Source organism: Oxyura jamaicensis, chromosome 2, assembly GCF_011077185.1.
Source record: "Oxyura jamaicensis isolate SHBP4307 breed ruddy duck chromosome 2, BPBGC_Ojam_1.0, whole genome shotgun sequence".
NCBI lineage: Eukaryota > Metazoa > Chordata > Aves > Anseriformes > Anatidae > Oxyura > Oxyura jamaicensis.
Window position 1 is genome coordinate 71,258,252 of NC_048894.1, and position 13,003 is coordinate 71,271,254.

The window sequence follows — 13,003 nt, forward strand, 5'->3', positions numbered from 1 at the left end:
ACTAACCATAGTAGTGCTGTAGGAGACACAAATGAAGTTTCGTAAAGTTTTTTGGAAGTGCGTTTTCATTTTACAATTGTTTTATTCCAGTATTTCATGGCTGAAATTATATCAAGATGTCGTTCTTTAAATTTTGTTTAGAGTGATTTCTCCAGCGTACCTAATAGGCCTTTGCAGTTGTAATCTGCTCGAACTACCATCAGCAAAACAGTCCAGAAAAATAACTGCTGTAAACCTGATGCACCCACTCTGATGTCTAAATACTGTTCTTTCTTAGCTCAAGTCTGACAAATGTGTGATTACTGTCTTCTGTCAATCCTGAACTTCCACATATTTCTACTGCTCTGAAGAAAGGCTCTCAACAGCCTTCGTAGCTTTGAAATTTAGGACCTGATAATTTTTCTCCATGATGGAGGCTTCCACTAAGAAAAAAGGTTGGTAGTTCTCCCCCTCGCCTTTTTTTTTTTTTCTTTCTTTCTTTTAGTATCTTCTAAGAATCATTTTCCCCTCTCCTGAAAGCAGTTCAACAAAAATCTCTAGAAAGACCTTTTTTAGGTATGCATGCAATGTCCCCAGCAGGATCATAAAGCAGTAAACATTCATAGAGCATGTTTCTTGCCACACAGAGACATGCTTAACCCACGCTATCATAAAACAAGAAATGAAACACATTGGGGGGTGAGGGGAGAATTAAAAAAATAAATAAAAATCATAGGAGCTGTCTAGTCTACATCCTGGCATGCCGCTCACTGCGGACATAGCCAAACAGATCTGCTAATTCATGAACTCACACACCACAGCTCTACTGCCTGATACAGCAACGTTGCCCAAAACAGTACAGCTTATTACTGTTGTACTGAAAGAGGTTATCCCTTTCCCTCCAATTTGCATTTCATAATTTGTTCTTAGACTGTTTAAATAGAAGTTCCTTTAGCAGGTGAGTGAATACCTCAGATGTCACAACTTCAGCCCATGTCACTGCATGACTAAAATTCATGTTTTCTACTTTATTACCACATACTGCAAAGGCAACATAAAAAAAGACTGATTTCAAATATTTATTTAAACAACTCTTCTTTCCCAGTCCCACCTGTTTGTTCCTACCTTAATATCCTGAATAAGTTGCTGAGTTGGGGTATCAATTGGTGCTTTTGTGTCAATCACATTCTGGATGGCACTTGACCAGCGGGTCGCTTCATTAAGCAATTTTGTATAGAGACGGTAGCAGTGTTTGCGTCCATACACAGTTACATTCCAATAGCCTAGCACAAGAATAAAAACTGTTAACCATGGAAGCAGCACCTATAAATATACCACGACTTCTCTCTGAAAACAAATAGTCCCATGAGTGCTGAACTGTACTGGCAGTTTTGCAGGGACTAAGAAGTTGTACTGGCAATTCAGTAACATAATCGGGACAGTATGGTTTTAAAGGAGTTTCTCTCCATTAAAAAAGCGTAAGAATAATCTTAGAACGCAGCCACCACCATGCTGCCTTCCATTTCACCCTTAGTAAAAGCGATCACAGAACATCATTGCAGAATATTGTGAGTGATAGGTGGCTTGCGGGCCCTGCTTCTCCAGTCCTGTCTGTAGAAGGAAAATCTAAGTCTTGTTTTGTATACGAGTCTTTCATCATCTATGGCACACATACTAACAGGTATAAAGCATAAGCTGCTACTTCTTTTTAAAAAAAGTCATTAAGTTCACACAAATGAAGTGGCAAAGATGACAGAATAACATTTCAATTCAAATTCTCTCTCTACATCATTGTATAGGCTTTTTATGAAGCCAATTCAATTAAAGAAAATCTATTTCATCTCTCACTAGCAAAAGCCTCTTTGAAGTGTCAGTGACCCCAGTGAGATTATACAGGGCTGTCAGTGCTTCTCATTTGCAAACAGCCATGTCTGAGCTGAAAACCAGCATGGAAATGTGCTTGGGATCTGACTCAGATGTAGTATGTAGGTTATCACAGAGTGGACTTTTACTCGAGATCTCCTTATACTGGCTCCACGAATGTTTGCCCTCACAATTGCTACCCATGTGTCTTTACTGTGAAAGCATATGTGTGCAAGCTAATTTGGAGCAGTGTCAGTCAGTAACTTGAATGCTGGTGAGAACAACTTTTACTGTTGTGTACATTATTACCTGTCTTCTGCCCAGTAATCCATGTAAAATACCTCAGTGACTTAGGGACCTGATTTGGTTATCAAACTGCAACTCTAATAATCGATTTAAAATATTCTTATGCAGTGTTTGTTGCATCGCTAGGTAGGCAGGCCAGAAGGTAACTGAAAGCAGACTTGAACCCAGGGCAGACAATTACCTGTCTCTTTGAAGATTTTTTCATCAGGAGGGACCACTGAACAGAGGCTGTTTAGGACCAGCGTACCCAATTTCAAAGCATTTTTCTCAGAACTCTTGTAATAGTCCAAAGAATTGTGTGTCAAAACAAACCAACGCTTCTTGAGTTTTAATGAAGACATCTTTGGGTTGTTTTTTACTTCCTTATGTAGCCATCCTATTAAAGACACAATTTGAATCACACTTTTTTTTTTTTTTTTTTTAACAGAGTTGGACAAAATTAAGTTGCTACAAGTTAGTTGCATACTTTTAACAACAAGAACACAATGTAAATTGTTTAGCTTACATATTAAACAACTTTGAGTGAAATTTTCAAGCAACGAAATGATGAAAATAAGATATAAAATCCATATGGAAACTTCTCAACTTTGGTGTTTACATAGAAAAAATATTTTGTCAACTTACAAAGCTGCTTTTGTCCACATTAGTGTCTTCTTATTTGGCACAATTCAGAATAAAATCAGAATTACACCAGCAGTTTATTAACTCCATCTACATATTATCTGTACAATTGATTGTCTTATAATGAAATGTTGTCTTTTCAGTTATATAAGCAATCCATAGGCTATCTCTTTTAAACCAGAAATTAGATTCTCTCTACTATTTAAAGCCCTTGCAACTTAGCAACAATGCGGGGTTATGTACATGCACGTTAAACGGGGGAAGATTATCCTGCCACTTCTCCCTCCCCATAATCTCTAACCAGTACCGCTTTCTTCTGGTTTACTGCTGGTTATTTTGCACTGCAGGTTGTAAGAGAACTTATTTTCAAGTATGGGCACTTCTAAAGCAGCAGGGATTATCCAAGGTTCAGGCTGTCTATGAAAAAATATGGTATTTCATTAAATGGGCAATTAGAGCTTTATGATTTTAGATTTTAATTCCTGTTTATAAATGCCTGATGTTTGTCAAAAATTAGGAGAAATGTCTTCTCAGAAAGAGTAGGCAGGCATTGGAACAAGTTGCCTAGGGAGGTGGTGGAGTCACCATCCCTGGGGGTGTTCAAGGAAAGGTTGGACCTGCCACTTAGGGATGTGGTTTAGTGGGTGACATTGGTGGTAGGGGGATGGTTGGACAAGATAATCTTGGAGGTCTTTTCCAACCATAATGAATCTATGAGAGTGTGATATCTATGAGTGTGATAATTTCAGCTGTATTAATTTGTGTGTAAACTATACTGTACAAAGATGAGACTCCAACACTGTCATGCTATGCTAGCATATTACACAGATTGTATTAGGGAACAATCTCTTTTGAGGTTTATGTATCTTGTTTGAGGTTTATGTATCTTGTTTACTTTATTCGACTTGGTTCTTACCCCTCACAATGAATTCTTGTCCCTCCACTCTAGTGTCCCCTTTTGACCTCTGCAACAGGGTTATCCAGTGATGCATCTCTTCAGGAGTGTCAGCATTACAGTGAAGAACACGATTAGCAGTGATGATCACAAAGGAATTAGGTCTATGAAAATAAATTAAGATTGAAAAAGCCTTTACAGTCAACATACTGTTTAACTCATTCACCATAAGCATAAACACCATCCGTTGTTTGCATTTTTGTATTCAGATAAATATTATCCACCTCTACAGCATTTATTTCAACACCACTAGATCTAAAAAAATATTAAGCGTTTAAAAAGACACAACTGTGTTGGATTCACACTGAAATGGTAGGGCTCTGAATGGTGGAAGTGTCCAATTTAAATTGCAACTTGTCCTATTCTCAAAATAAATCTATCGTGAGAAAAAAATCTTTAATCAGCTTTCGATCTTAATCAGAACTTTATTTCAGGGTTGGATCTATTTAGAGTGTCTGCTTCAGTAGTTACATTAGCTAAAACCAACAACAATTTACAATGGTCTGTAGTGAAGCAGCATGTGAACAGACATTATTTTGTTTTTAATGCAGTGCATCCCAATTTGCAGACAGTATAATCTATTTATAATGAGAGTCTGGCTTTTATCCAATCCTACACCAGGATTCACTGAAGCATGAAGAACTAGCCTGAGTGAACTGTGCTGATGGCTCTCTGGATTAGAAGTGTAGTTTTTTCAGCCTACAAACACTTGTTTTAACCCTTTACCATTAATTCTTTTCATCCTGTAACACAGGATCACAGACTGGTTGAGGTTGCAAGGGACCTCTGGAGGCCATCTGGTACAACCCTGCTGCTCAAGCAGGGACACCTAGAGCAGGTCGCCCAGAACCATGTCCAACCACTTGCTAAGACCTGTATCAGGTGTAAAAAACGGGAATTATGCAGTCTGGGCTACCCCACGCATGAGAAGGCATAGGCTTTCATTCTATGGTTCTAGGAAGAAGGTAATTGGGTAGAATTTAGAAGCAATTAAAATTGTTTATGGGTATAGCTCACCCAAATATGACCCAATATGTCCAAAATGAGTGTGTGTTGTTTAGAGCTTGATGGAGGTCAGCATAAAGAAAAAGTAATACAAATGATTAAGAGATAAATCTATAATACTTGGTGAAGGGAGGTTACAGTAAGTCAAGTGACATGAGAAGTGTGCAAGTAAGTTTAATTATGCAAATACAGAAAAACAGAAGGAACATCTTCTGAATGCCTTCTGTAAGGCAGGACAAAAAGTGTTACCTACAGGTAGTGCTTGCTCACCAGTGTGGCAGAAGTGGGTAAGGAGTGATCAGGACTCGATGTTTTGGTCATACCCACTTTGGTGCTGAAGTGCTAAATTATTCAGGAATAGTGGTAGATGAGGAAATAGAGATGTGAACTGAAGAATTTTGTTGACCACTTTTTAAAATAGGGGAAGAGGAGGCAGCTTGAGACTGAGCTATTTGAAGCACATTGTAGAAGGCTGTATAATGTGATATCCAGGAGGGAAGCTACGGATAAGTAGTAGCAAGAGAACTGAAAAAGGAGAGAGCTAAGGTATAAACTAAAGTAGATCAGGCTATCAAAAAAGAGGTTTTGACCAGCAGTAGCCAACTTTCCAGGCTCCCCTTCTCCCCAGGTTAGGGAAACAGCGGAAACTCCATTCTTGGGATTCCTTCTAAATACAGATTCAAGGGGCTCTCCACTTATCTCTTCTCTTTTAAGCTTGCAATAGTGGTTTCATATGTGTCAAGATAAAAATATTCTATTGCCTACCCTGGTGAAATTAATTTCCTAATTGAAAACCCTTCCATCCCTGATTTATATTCCTAGATTCAGAGAACTAAAAAATATACAAGAAAAAAATGTGTGTGAAGAATGCTTACAGGAAAAATGCCTCTAACAACATTTTGAAAGCTTTGTATATCTGTCTTGTATTATTTAGAAAGCCTGAGCTTACAAACACAGTTACTTGCAGTATCAGGATCATGGTAGGCCAAGGAGAAACCAGTAACTTAAACCCAGATGTTTCACACATTTGCAATGAGGAGACTGTAATGAACTGTTCCACTATGAATAACACCTCAAAGCCAGTAATCTTATAACCAGAGCCATAGTCTGAACTCAGATAACTTCTTATCCCTCGGTACGCTGTTGCTAGTTCAAGAGCTAAGTACCCTTACAGTTTTCTGTTTATTTTTAAAATCCTGCATTATTTTGTTTGTTATAAAAGATATTTTTATTTTAGGAAATAAATATCATCCATCTAGAATCCAACATTCTTGCAAGAGGAGATGAATGGCAAAATATTAAGAAGAATTTTTCTGTCTACTGTATTGCTAAGGGACTCAAAAATAGGCTTCTCTTTTTCAGGAGTATTACTTGTGTAAGTGAAAGAAACATTTCATCTTCTGCTTTTGGATCACCATACTAGTAAAACAGCTGAACAGTTCACATATGGAGCAATGTCAGGGAAGTTAGTGAAGTCCCCACATAAAACATCACTCTACTTACCTTCCCTCTTTCAATGTGGTGTTTGATACTATGAAAAGGGAGACAACAATAATGCATGGTTGGCCAGCAGAAGAATATAGAGACTAAAATAAAAAGCATCTGATTTCAACTAGAGAAATGAGAAGAAGAAAGTCACCAGTCATGGTTCTGACTTACCGATCTGGATTGTCAGCAGCACAGACAGAATCAATTAGTCCTACATCGAGTGTACCCTATAAGCAAATGTCCAAGCAGAAAAGGAGGAAGACATTTACTATTACATTACTCACAGTGCTTTACTCAGAGACAGGTGAAAGAAGCAGCAGCTTTGATCAAGCAAAATGAACTGCAGATTTGGGCAGCAGTTTCTCCTAACCATTATAATGAGGGGAAAAAAAAAAAAAAAGAGACTCAGATAAACAGATTCAGTAAAAGTTTATCTCTAGTTAAGTTGGAGACAGCTCAGAAGCTGCTCTTATTTTTCTATGCTCCCAAACCTGCTTTAAGTTTTGTCCTAAAAGTGCCACCCCACTACAAATGGCATTCTCTGACGGCAAACATTTGAAGTTTTTGTTTCCCTTTGCTTGACTGTAGGTTCCAAGTTTATCCCATTATTCCCAGTGAAAGTTGTAAATGATGACAAATGCAGGACAAGGGAAATCTCCAATTTTCTACTTGTGTTTTTAATTTACTCATTAACTGTATCCTTGCAAAGCTTTAAACTCAGATGTACACTGTGGTGTGGCAGGGAACTGGACCAAAAAAAGAAAAAAAACACAGTGCTCACTTGTCACTGAGGCAAATGATGGTGATGGGGAGAGAAGCCAGCCTTTCCTCTAGTACAGGTACAGGGCCTAGGATCTGGAGCCTCTAGCCAGTGACACAGCTATCACTGTCAGAAGCTGCAGCCACCAGTGTCCCTCCCCTTGTTTTCTAAAAATCTTTGCTTTGTAAAGTTCTTCAGATTTCAACTTACCACAGCATTTTGTGGATTTGCCTGCTCATCATGCATCTCTCGGATCTCTTGCTCTGTGGACGCATGGACTTGACTCAGAACACTAAACCACTGGCTGTGGAGAGAAAGGCAGCAGTGTAAGTAAAATGTTGCTTGTGCACAAGCCTTTTGTCACCTTTGTTCTGCAGAGATCTAGCAGGTTCTGCTGGTTTTTGAAATTGCTTAAGATTCCTTTTGTCAACATGCACAAATGCAGCAAAGCTTTATGTCAGTTCAAGTAATACAGGATACAAACAAGCCCCTCCAGGTCTCCCATCCAAGTTCATATCATACCCTTCTTCCTGAAGACAAATACCATGTATAAAAAGTGGCACCTCTAAAAAAACAGGCAATAAGCACACTGAAATATATGAGTGTTTAGAAAGTATTTGTAGCACATTCCACACATTTCATCTGAAAAAAAAAAATAGGTTACTAGCTATATACAAAGACTTCACTGGGAAATCCAACCTTCAGATAATAAATTTTGCTACACTGATAACATGACCAGTAATAGTTTCTTACAATTATAATTCTCCAAAGGCCAAGAGGATATAAGTCCTCTGTAGAAACACAATTGAGAGGGGGAAAACAATAAAACCCTCAAGCAACTACCTCTACATTTTTTGTTCCCTGTGGAGCACTGGAAAATCTAGCCACTGGAAGGACCAGGGATGTTGAACCAGAGCCAATTTGCACCACTCCAGTGGCCTTGTGTTTCCACTGTAGGGAAACTGGCAGAGAGGTTTCCAGTACTCCTGCCCCAGTGCTGAGCAGCAATTGCAAAAGGATTTAATTCCAACCACACCTTCTGCTTCTGGGAAATCTCTACCCTCCTGGCATTTGTATATGATAAAGCTCAACTACTCTAAGCAATTCCTCTGAAAGAGATTTGAGGGCAGAGCTTGGCCTGTTCAGCAGGTTCCTGAATGCCATTCTTTGAGATATGAATTTGCCATTCTAATGAAAACTACCTGGGGCTGAGTTTTCAAAGGGCTCAAAAGCCCAGCCTCTAAAACTGAGTCCTCACTTCTCTGCAGAGGGTTCTCAGTCACCACAGGTTGAGAAAACAAATGCAGGATTAATGGCTTTAAATTTAAAGCTATCTTTTGTACAATTGCTTATAGTCAAATAATTGATGTCTATGAAACTGGAGTGCTGTCTCCATAACTGGTCACTGAAAACTCCCTGAAATGAGGGTTGCCCAGAGAGAATGAAAACCTAAAACTCACCTACCTGAAGATTCCCACAAATTAAATTCAGTTGTTTTTTTTTTCAAGGCTTAGGAATTGCAAATGTATTTATATGTTAACCTTTTATTTAAAGACACAAAAGACTTCATAGCACTGCATGCACAGTTAATAATAATTTGTTATTGGACTTTAAAGAACAATTCAAAGGTTTCCTAATTTCATTGTGCAATCTTTGTGTAAACAATGAAAAAGAAATCTATCATGTCACTTTGCAAAAATGACAAAGGCAGATTTTACTCTCCTTTTCCTTTCTCCCTTTTGGGACATCCCTTGGTTTTCATCTGAGTCCTAGAACTCAGGAATAGGAAGATAGATGAGGGTTTGAAATAATGGTTACCCACTGAAACATTTCTCCTCAAATACACTTCCATGAGCAAAAATAGTAATTTCTTTTTTTAGGGGGGGGCTGGGGGGGAAGTAGGGGGAGATACAGACGACTCAGGTTTCTCTCCCTACCCTCCCCTTCATTTGAACAAAAAGCAATCTCAGTTGATCATCTAGCTCATGTGCAAGATATTTTTTCAATAACAGATCCAGAACCAACATATTACAATGATTTTGTACTTCTCTTTTAACAATGCCAAACATTAAACAAGGCTTTGACTTAAGCCCATCTGGAAATCCTTACACATGTCCCTCGTTAAAATTTTCTAAGATGAATGTGAAAAAAGGAAACCTGAAGCACACCAGAAAAAAATAAATAAATAAATAAACACCACTATTTAAGCTGTATGTTATGTTATGTGTACTATATACAACAATGGTGTGTCGTGCCTCCTCTTTTTCGTTAAAGAAAAAACTTAAAAGAGATACATGGCAAAAGACAAATTTTATACTGGCAATTCATTATTGATCCCTGTGGAACCTTTATCAGGGCATGTACTACAAGTCTAATAGAAAGGACTTTAGCTAAGCCTTAATTTTAAAATTTACTCACATCAAACAAAAATCTTAACAATGAGTGCTGAAAAATTCATATGTAAGTGTAGCTTTAAGGATGCCTAAAAATGAATCAATGACTGTATTGTAAGCATTGCTGAATTTATATTCAAGGTCATGTGATACAGGGAAGTATTATAAATTCAAAGAAAAAAAAGAACACAAAGCAACTTTCAAGGCTTCAGAGCAAGACTAGCTCAAGTAATGTTGACATAAGCATCCTGTTCTCTGGCCTTGGGGCAGCAACGCAATGGGTAGTAAGATTTGATTACTAAGTTTGCTTTATTTAAATGCTTGATTTTTATAGGCAAGCATATTATTATCTCACACAAATGGTAGTGTGGGGTTTATTTTATTTTTTTTAAAGATACACTACACCTGATCTGACAAGTTAAGCTTGCTATTCACCTACCAGCATGCCCCTACAGCTTGATATGGATCCTTTAGCAACAAATGTTAAGACCTTTTTTTAAATCAGTAGAAAGGCCAACACTGTTACATGCTCCTCTCGTTCATGAACACACATTCACCCTAAAATCCAATGATCCCATTGCAACTTGAAAAGAATGAGGCTCTGCTTAGGCAAATAGCTTCCAACCCTAAATAGTACTTTATTTTAGGTAGGGGAGAGGGATCTTATTGAGCTAATATGTGCAGCTAAACGCACCAGGGTAATGCAAAAGAAAAGCATCAAAAGCTGGTTGTATCAGCAGGCCTTAGGAAAAAGTGTTAAATACAACATGTTTAATACAGCCTGACTATTTGGTGATAGTGGGCAAATAAATAAATGATAAACACAAGTTATAATGGCATGGAAGTTAAAAAGAAAAAAAAAAAAAGCCTGATGATTTTCATACCTTGCATCCTCAGGAGATTCAGCGATCAAGTGGTAGGTCCTATCACCCATTATTAGATCAATACCATTTTCTTTGCCTGTATTATCAACAATCTCTCTGAAAAGAAGAAAATGCCAAGACTGAGCATTAGATTGTCACCATATTTTGAAAATGGTGATTCTCCTGAGAGGATCACAAACTACTGACGTTCAGAGTAACGGCAATCAGCACTGTTGAACCTGATTAGTGTTTTATCTCAGACAGTACTGATACACCAAGTGACAGTTACCTTGTTTTCTACCTGTACTGTAGAGATATTCAAGCTACTTTATGAATGTCATTATACAAAGCTGACTACTCAAATGTTTTAACACAAACTAAAGGAAAAGCATTCTCAAACCCTGAAAGAGGAAAGGATAACTGAATTTAGAAATGGGTATATTTCTGAACTGATTGCATACCAATAGGTTTTGGAGTGGCAAAAGGAAAGCCCTTGAAGATTAAAAATAAAACAAAACTGAATTAGTGATTCTTTGTAGCTGTAAGTCAGTATAAAGACAATTTAAAAAACATGATCACTCATCTTCTGAAAATTGATCACTCATCTTCTGAAAAATTACATCTTTCTAATTTGCAGTTTGGATACTTAGGTATTGATATACTAAAAAATCATGGACCACAAAGCGCAAGATTTTTAAGGAGTAATTGAAATATTGTATTAACATTTGGAAGTTTTTGGTGGAAGATTAAGACTTTCCTGAGGCTTAAGAAATCAACTTGATTTCCTTTTCACTGTTTTACTGTATTTGTCTGAAGCTTATTATTTCCTTCTTAATGAGCTATACCTCCTTATCAGCTATACAATTCTCATAAATCTCTCTCCTACATACAACATGTGATCTCTCCTTATCAGTCTCATGAGGACAATTTGTTTATCTGCTGTAAAAACAGAATGCTATCATTCTGTATTGTTTTCTTTCATTTGAACAATGTTACTGGGAGGAAGAAAGATTCAACCTACAGTTCAGGTTAGGTTCAGCAACCTTTACTTGACAATTTTAAAGGTATGTTCGGCAAAGAACTTCTTCAGGGATCAGTCAATGAAACAACATAGTGACAAAAAGAAGGTTTAAAGTTATTAGAAAAAGGACTAAATAAATGCTATGGCACACAAGACAGAGTAGAATTCAGTTTCAACACAAAAGTTGTGGTAGGAAATTTAGTCTGTACGGAGTTGACAGCCAGCAGCCCATTGGTTTTACAAGGGCATGTCAGGATGCTCACCAAAACTATTTGCTTTGTTCCTGCCTGAATCCAAGGCTCAACCAAGACTTCCAAAGAAAAGCTTAGACTAAGCTTTTAGTTTAGTCAAGTACTCTGTTAAATGAACAAAATAAAATGGACAATTGCAGTTTGCAAGATTCTCAGTGAAATCAAGTGTTTCAGCTGTTTATGTTTTTCTCTACCTTGGAGGAAAGCTTAGGTATGTTTACACAGAAATAAGACTACCAATATCAGTAAACTGTAATTTTTAAATTAGCTAATCTATGGTCATAAAACACATTGACCGTTTAAAATGAAAAATGCTATCCCTTAGAAAACTTTTTTTTGATGCATGCTTTATGAAACGTAGAATCTTAAGGCATAAGGAACTTCTGTTAGCAAGACAAATTGTTAAGTTGGGTTTAGTAATTGTAGAGTTTTGAAATGAATATATATATATCCATTTTAAAGACTTTTTTTGTGGAACTACCATAATTATTTCAAACATGTAAAAAAAATCATAAATGTATACCAGCATACAGTTTTGACCATGCTAACTTAAATATATTCATCACCTATTAATTCCACCCTCTCCATTCTGTGTTTGCCTACGGCAACAGACTTGGCAACATGTCCTGAATTGCCTTGGGAATCGTTACAGACTAAGCAGGGCCTCCAGTCTGGGAGAAAGCATAGATGGGTTCATTATAGCAGCAGCTTTCTGAAGTATTTGGCTCTAGCTTAACTCTGGGCACTCCGCAGACTTAAGAGAGAGCCAAGTGAGGACAACACTTCTTTCAAGATCTTCATCAAACACATGCTCATGCTTGCATTTGTACAATTTAAGGGCAGAGCACTCAGCATCTTCCCAGATTAAGTCCCAAGAAGTATTTAGGAGGAACTACGGCTAGCATATGAACACACGTAAACCTACTTGGCTGTTCGGACATCAATGGAACCCTTCAGCTTTTCTTCACTGTCATTTTCAAAGTACATCAACCTGGACTGCCTGAGAACAAACCATCGTTTCTTCCAGTTCCTTCTGGAAAGCGTGGATGATCCACCCCCCTTTTTATGAAGCCAACCCTGCTTAAGCGCTTCCTGCTTGGAACGAAACCACAGGAAGGTCTCATCTTTCAGGACACACCAGCGTCGCTTCCACGTGTTTATTAAGCCACCTGGCAAAAGAGACAGATGTAGGTTTATAGGTAGTTAAGACACACAATTATATTATAAAACAGAAGCTGTGACCAAACCAACGCTGGAAGATGCTGACCAACAATGTGCAGTTCAGCTGAGTCTCTGCTGTATGCCATGAAACCAAAGACCTCATTTTTACATATCCTTAAGGCCACCATACAGTTGGCAACCTAAAGACCCTGGAACTATAAATTATAATAAATAAATAAATGTAAACAAAAACAATATAATGTATACAAATACATACTATATATTTGCTATATACATATACAACAATTATTTTAAATAAATTATTTAGAGGTCCTAT

At 37.5% G+C, this 13,003-nt stretch overlaps 1 protein-coding gene and 1 long non-coding RNA gene across 2 annotated transcripts in view; one reads left to right on the forward strand and one right to left on the reverse strand.

Annotated features, from left to right (window-relative positions):
- Positions 1-13,003, reverse strand: part of MYO10 (myosin X) — a 162,705-nt gene that overhangs the window by 10,804 nt on the left and 138,898 nt on the right. Inside the window, exons 27-33 of the mRNA XM_035318850.1 lie at positions 12,431-12,674; positions 10,255-10,350; positions 7,188-7,281; positions 6,389-6,444; positions 3,686-3,828; positions 2,330-2,524; positions 1,105-1,262 (exon numbers count right to left, since the gene is read on the reverse strand). Coding sequence (XP_035174741.1) covers positions 1,105-1,262; positions 2,330-2,524; positions 3,686-3,828; positions 6,389-6,444; positions 7,188-7,281; positions 10,255-10,350; positions 12,431-12,674 — 986 coding nt within the window. The remainder of the gene's footprint in view (positions 1-1,104; positions 1,263-2,329; positions 2,525-3,685; positions 3,829-6,388; positions 6,445-7,187; positions 7,282-10,254; positions 10,351-12,430; positions 12,675-13,003) is intronic.
- On the forward strand, positions 374-12,439 carry LOC118162591. Its single transcript, XR_004748519.1, has 3 exons — positions 374-434; positions 7,168-7,303; positions 12,344-12,439. It is a non-coding gene; the product is annotated as an uncharacterized LOC118162591 (long non-coding RNA).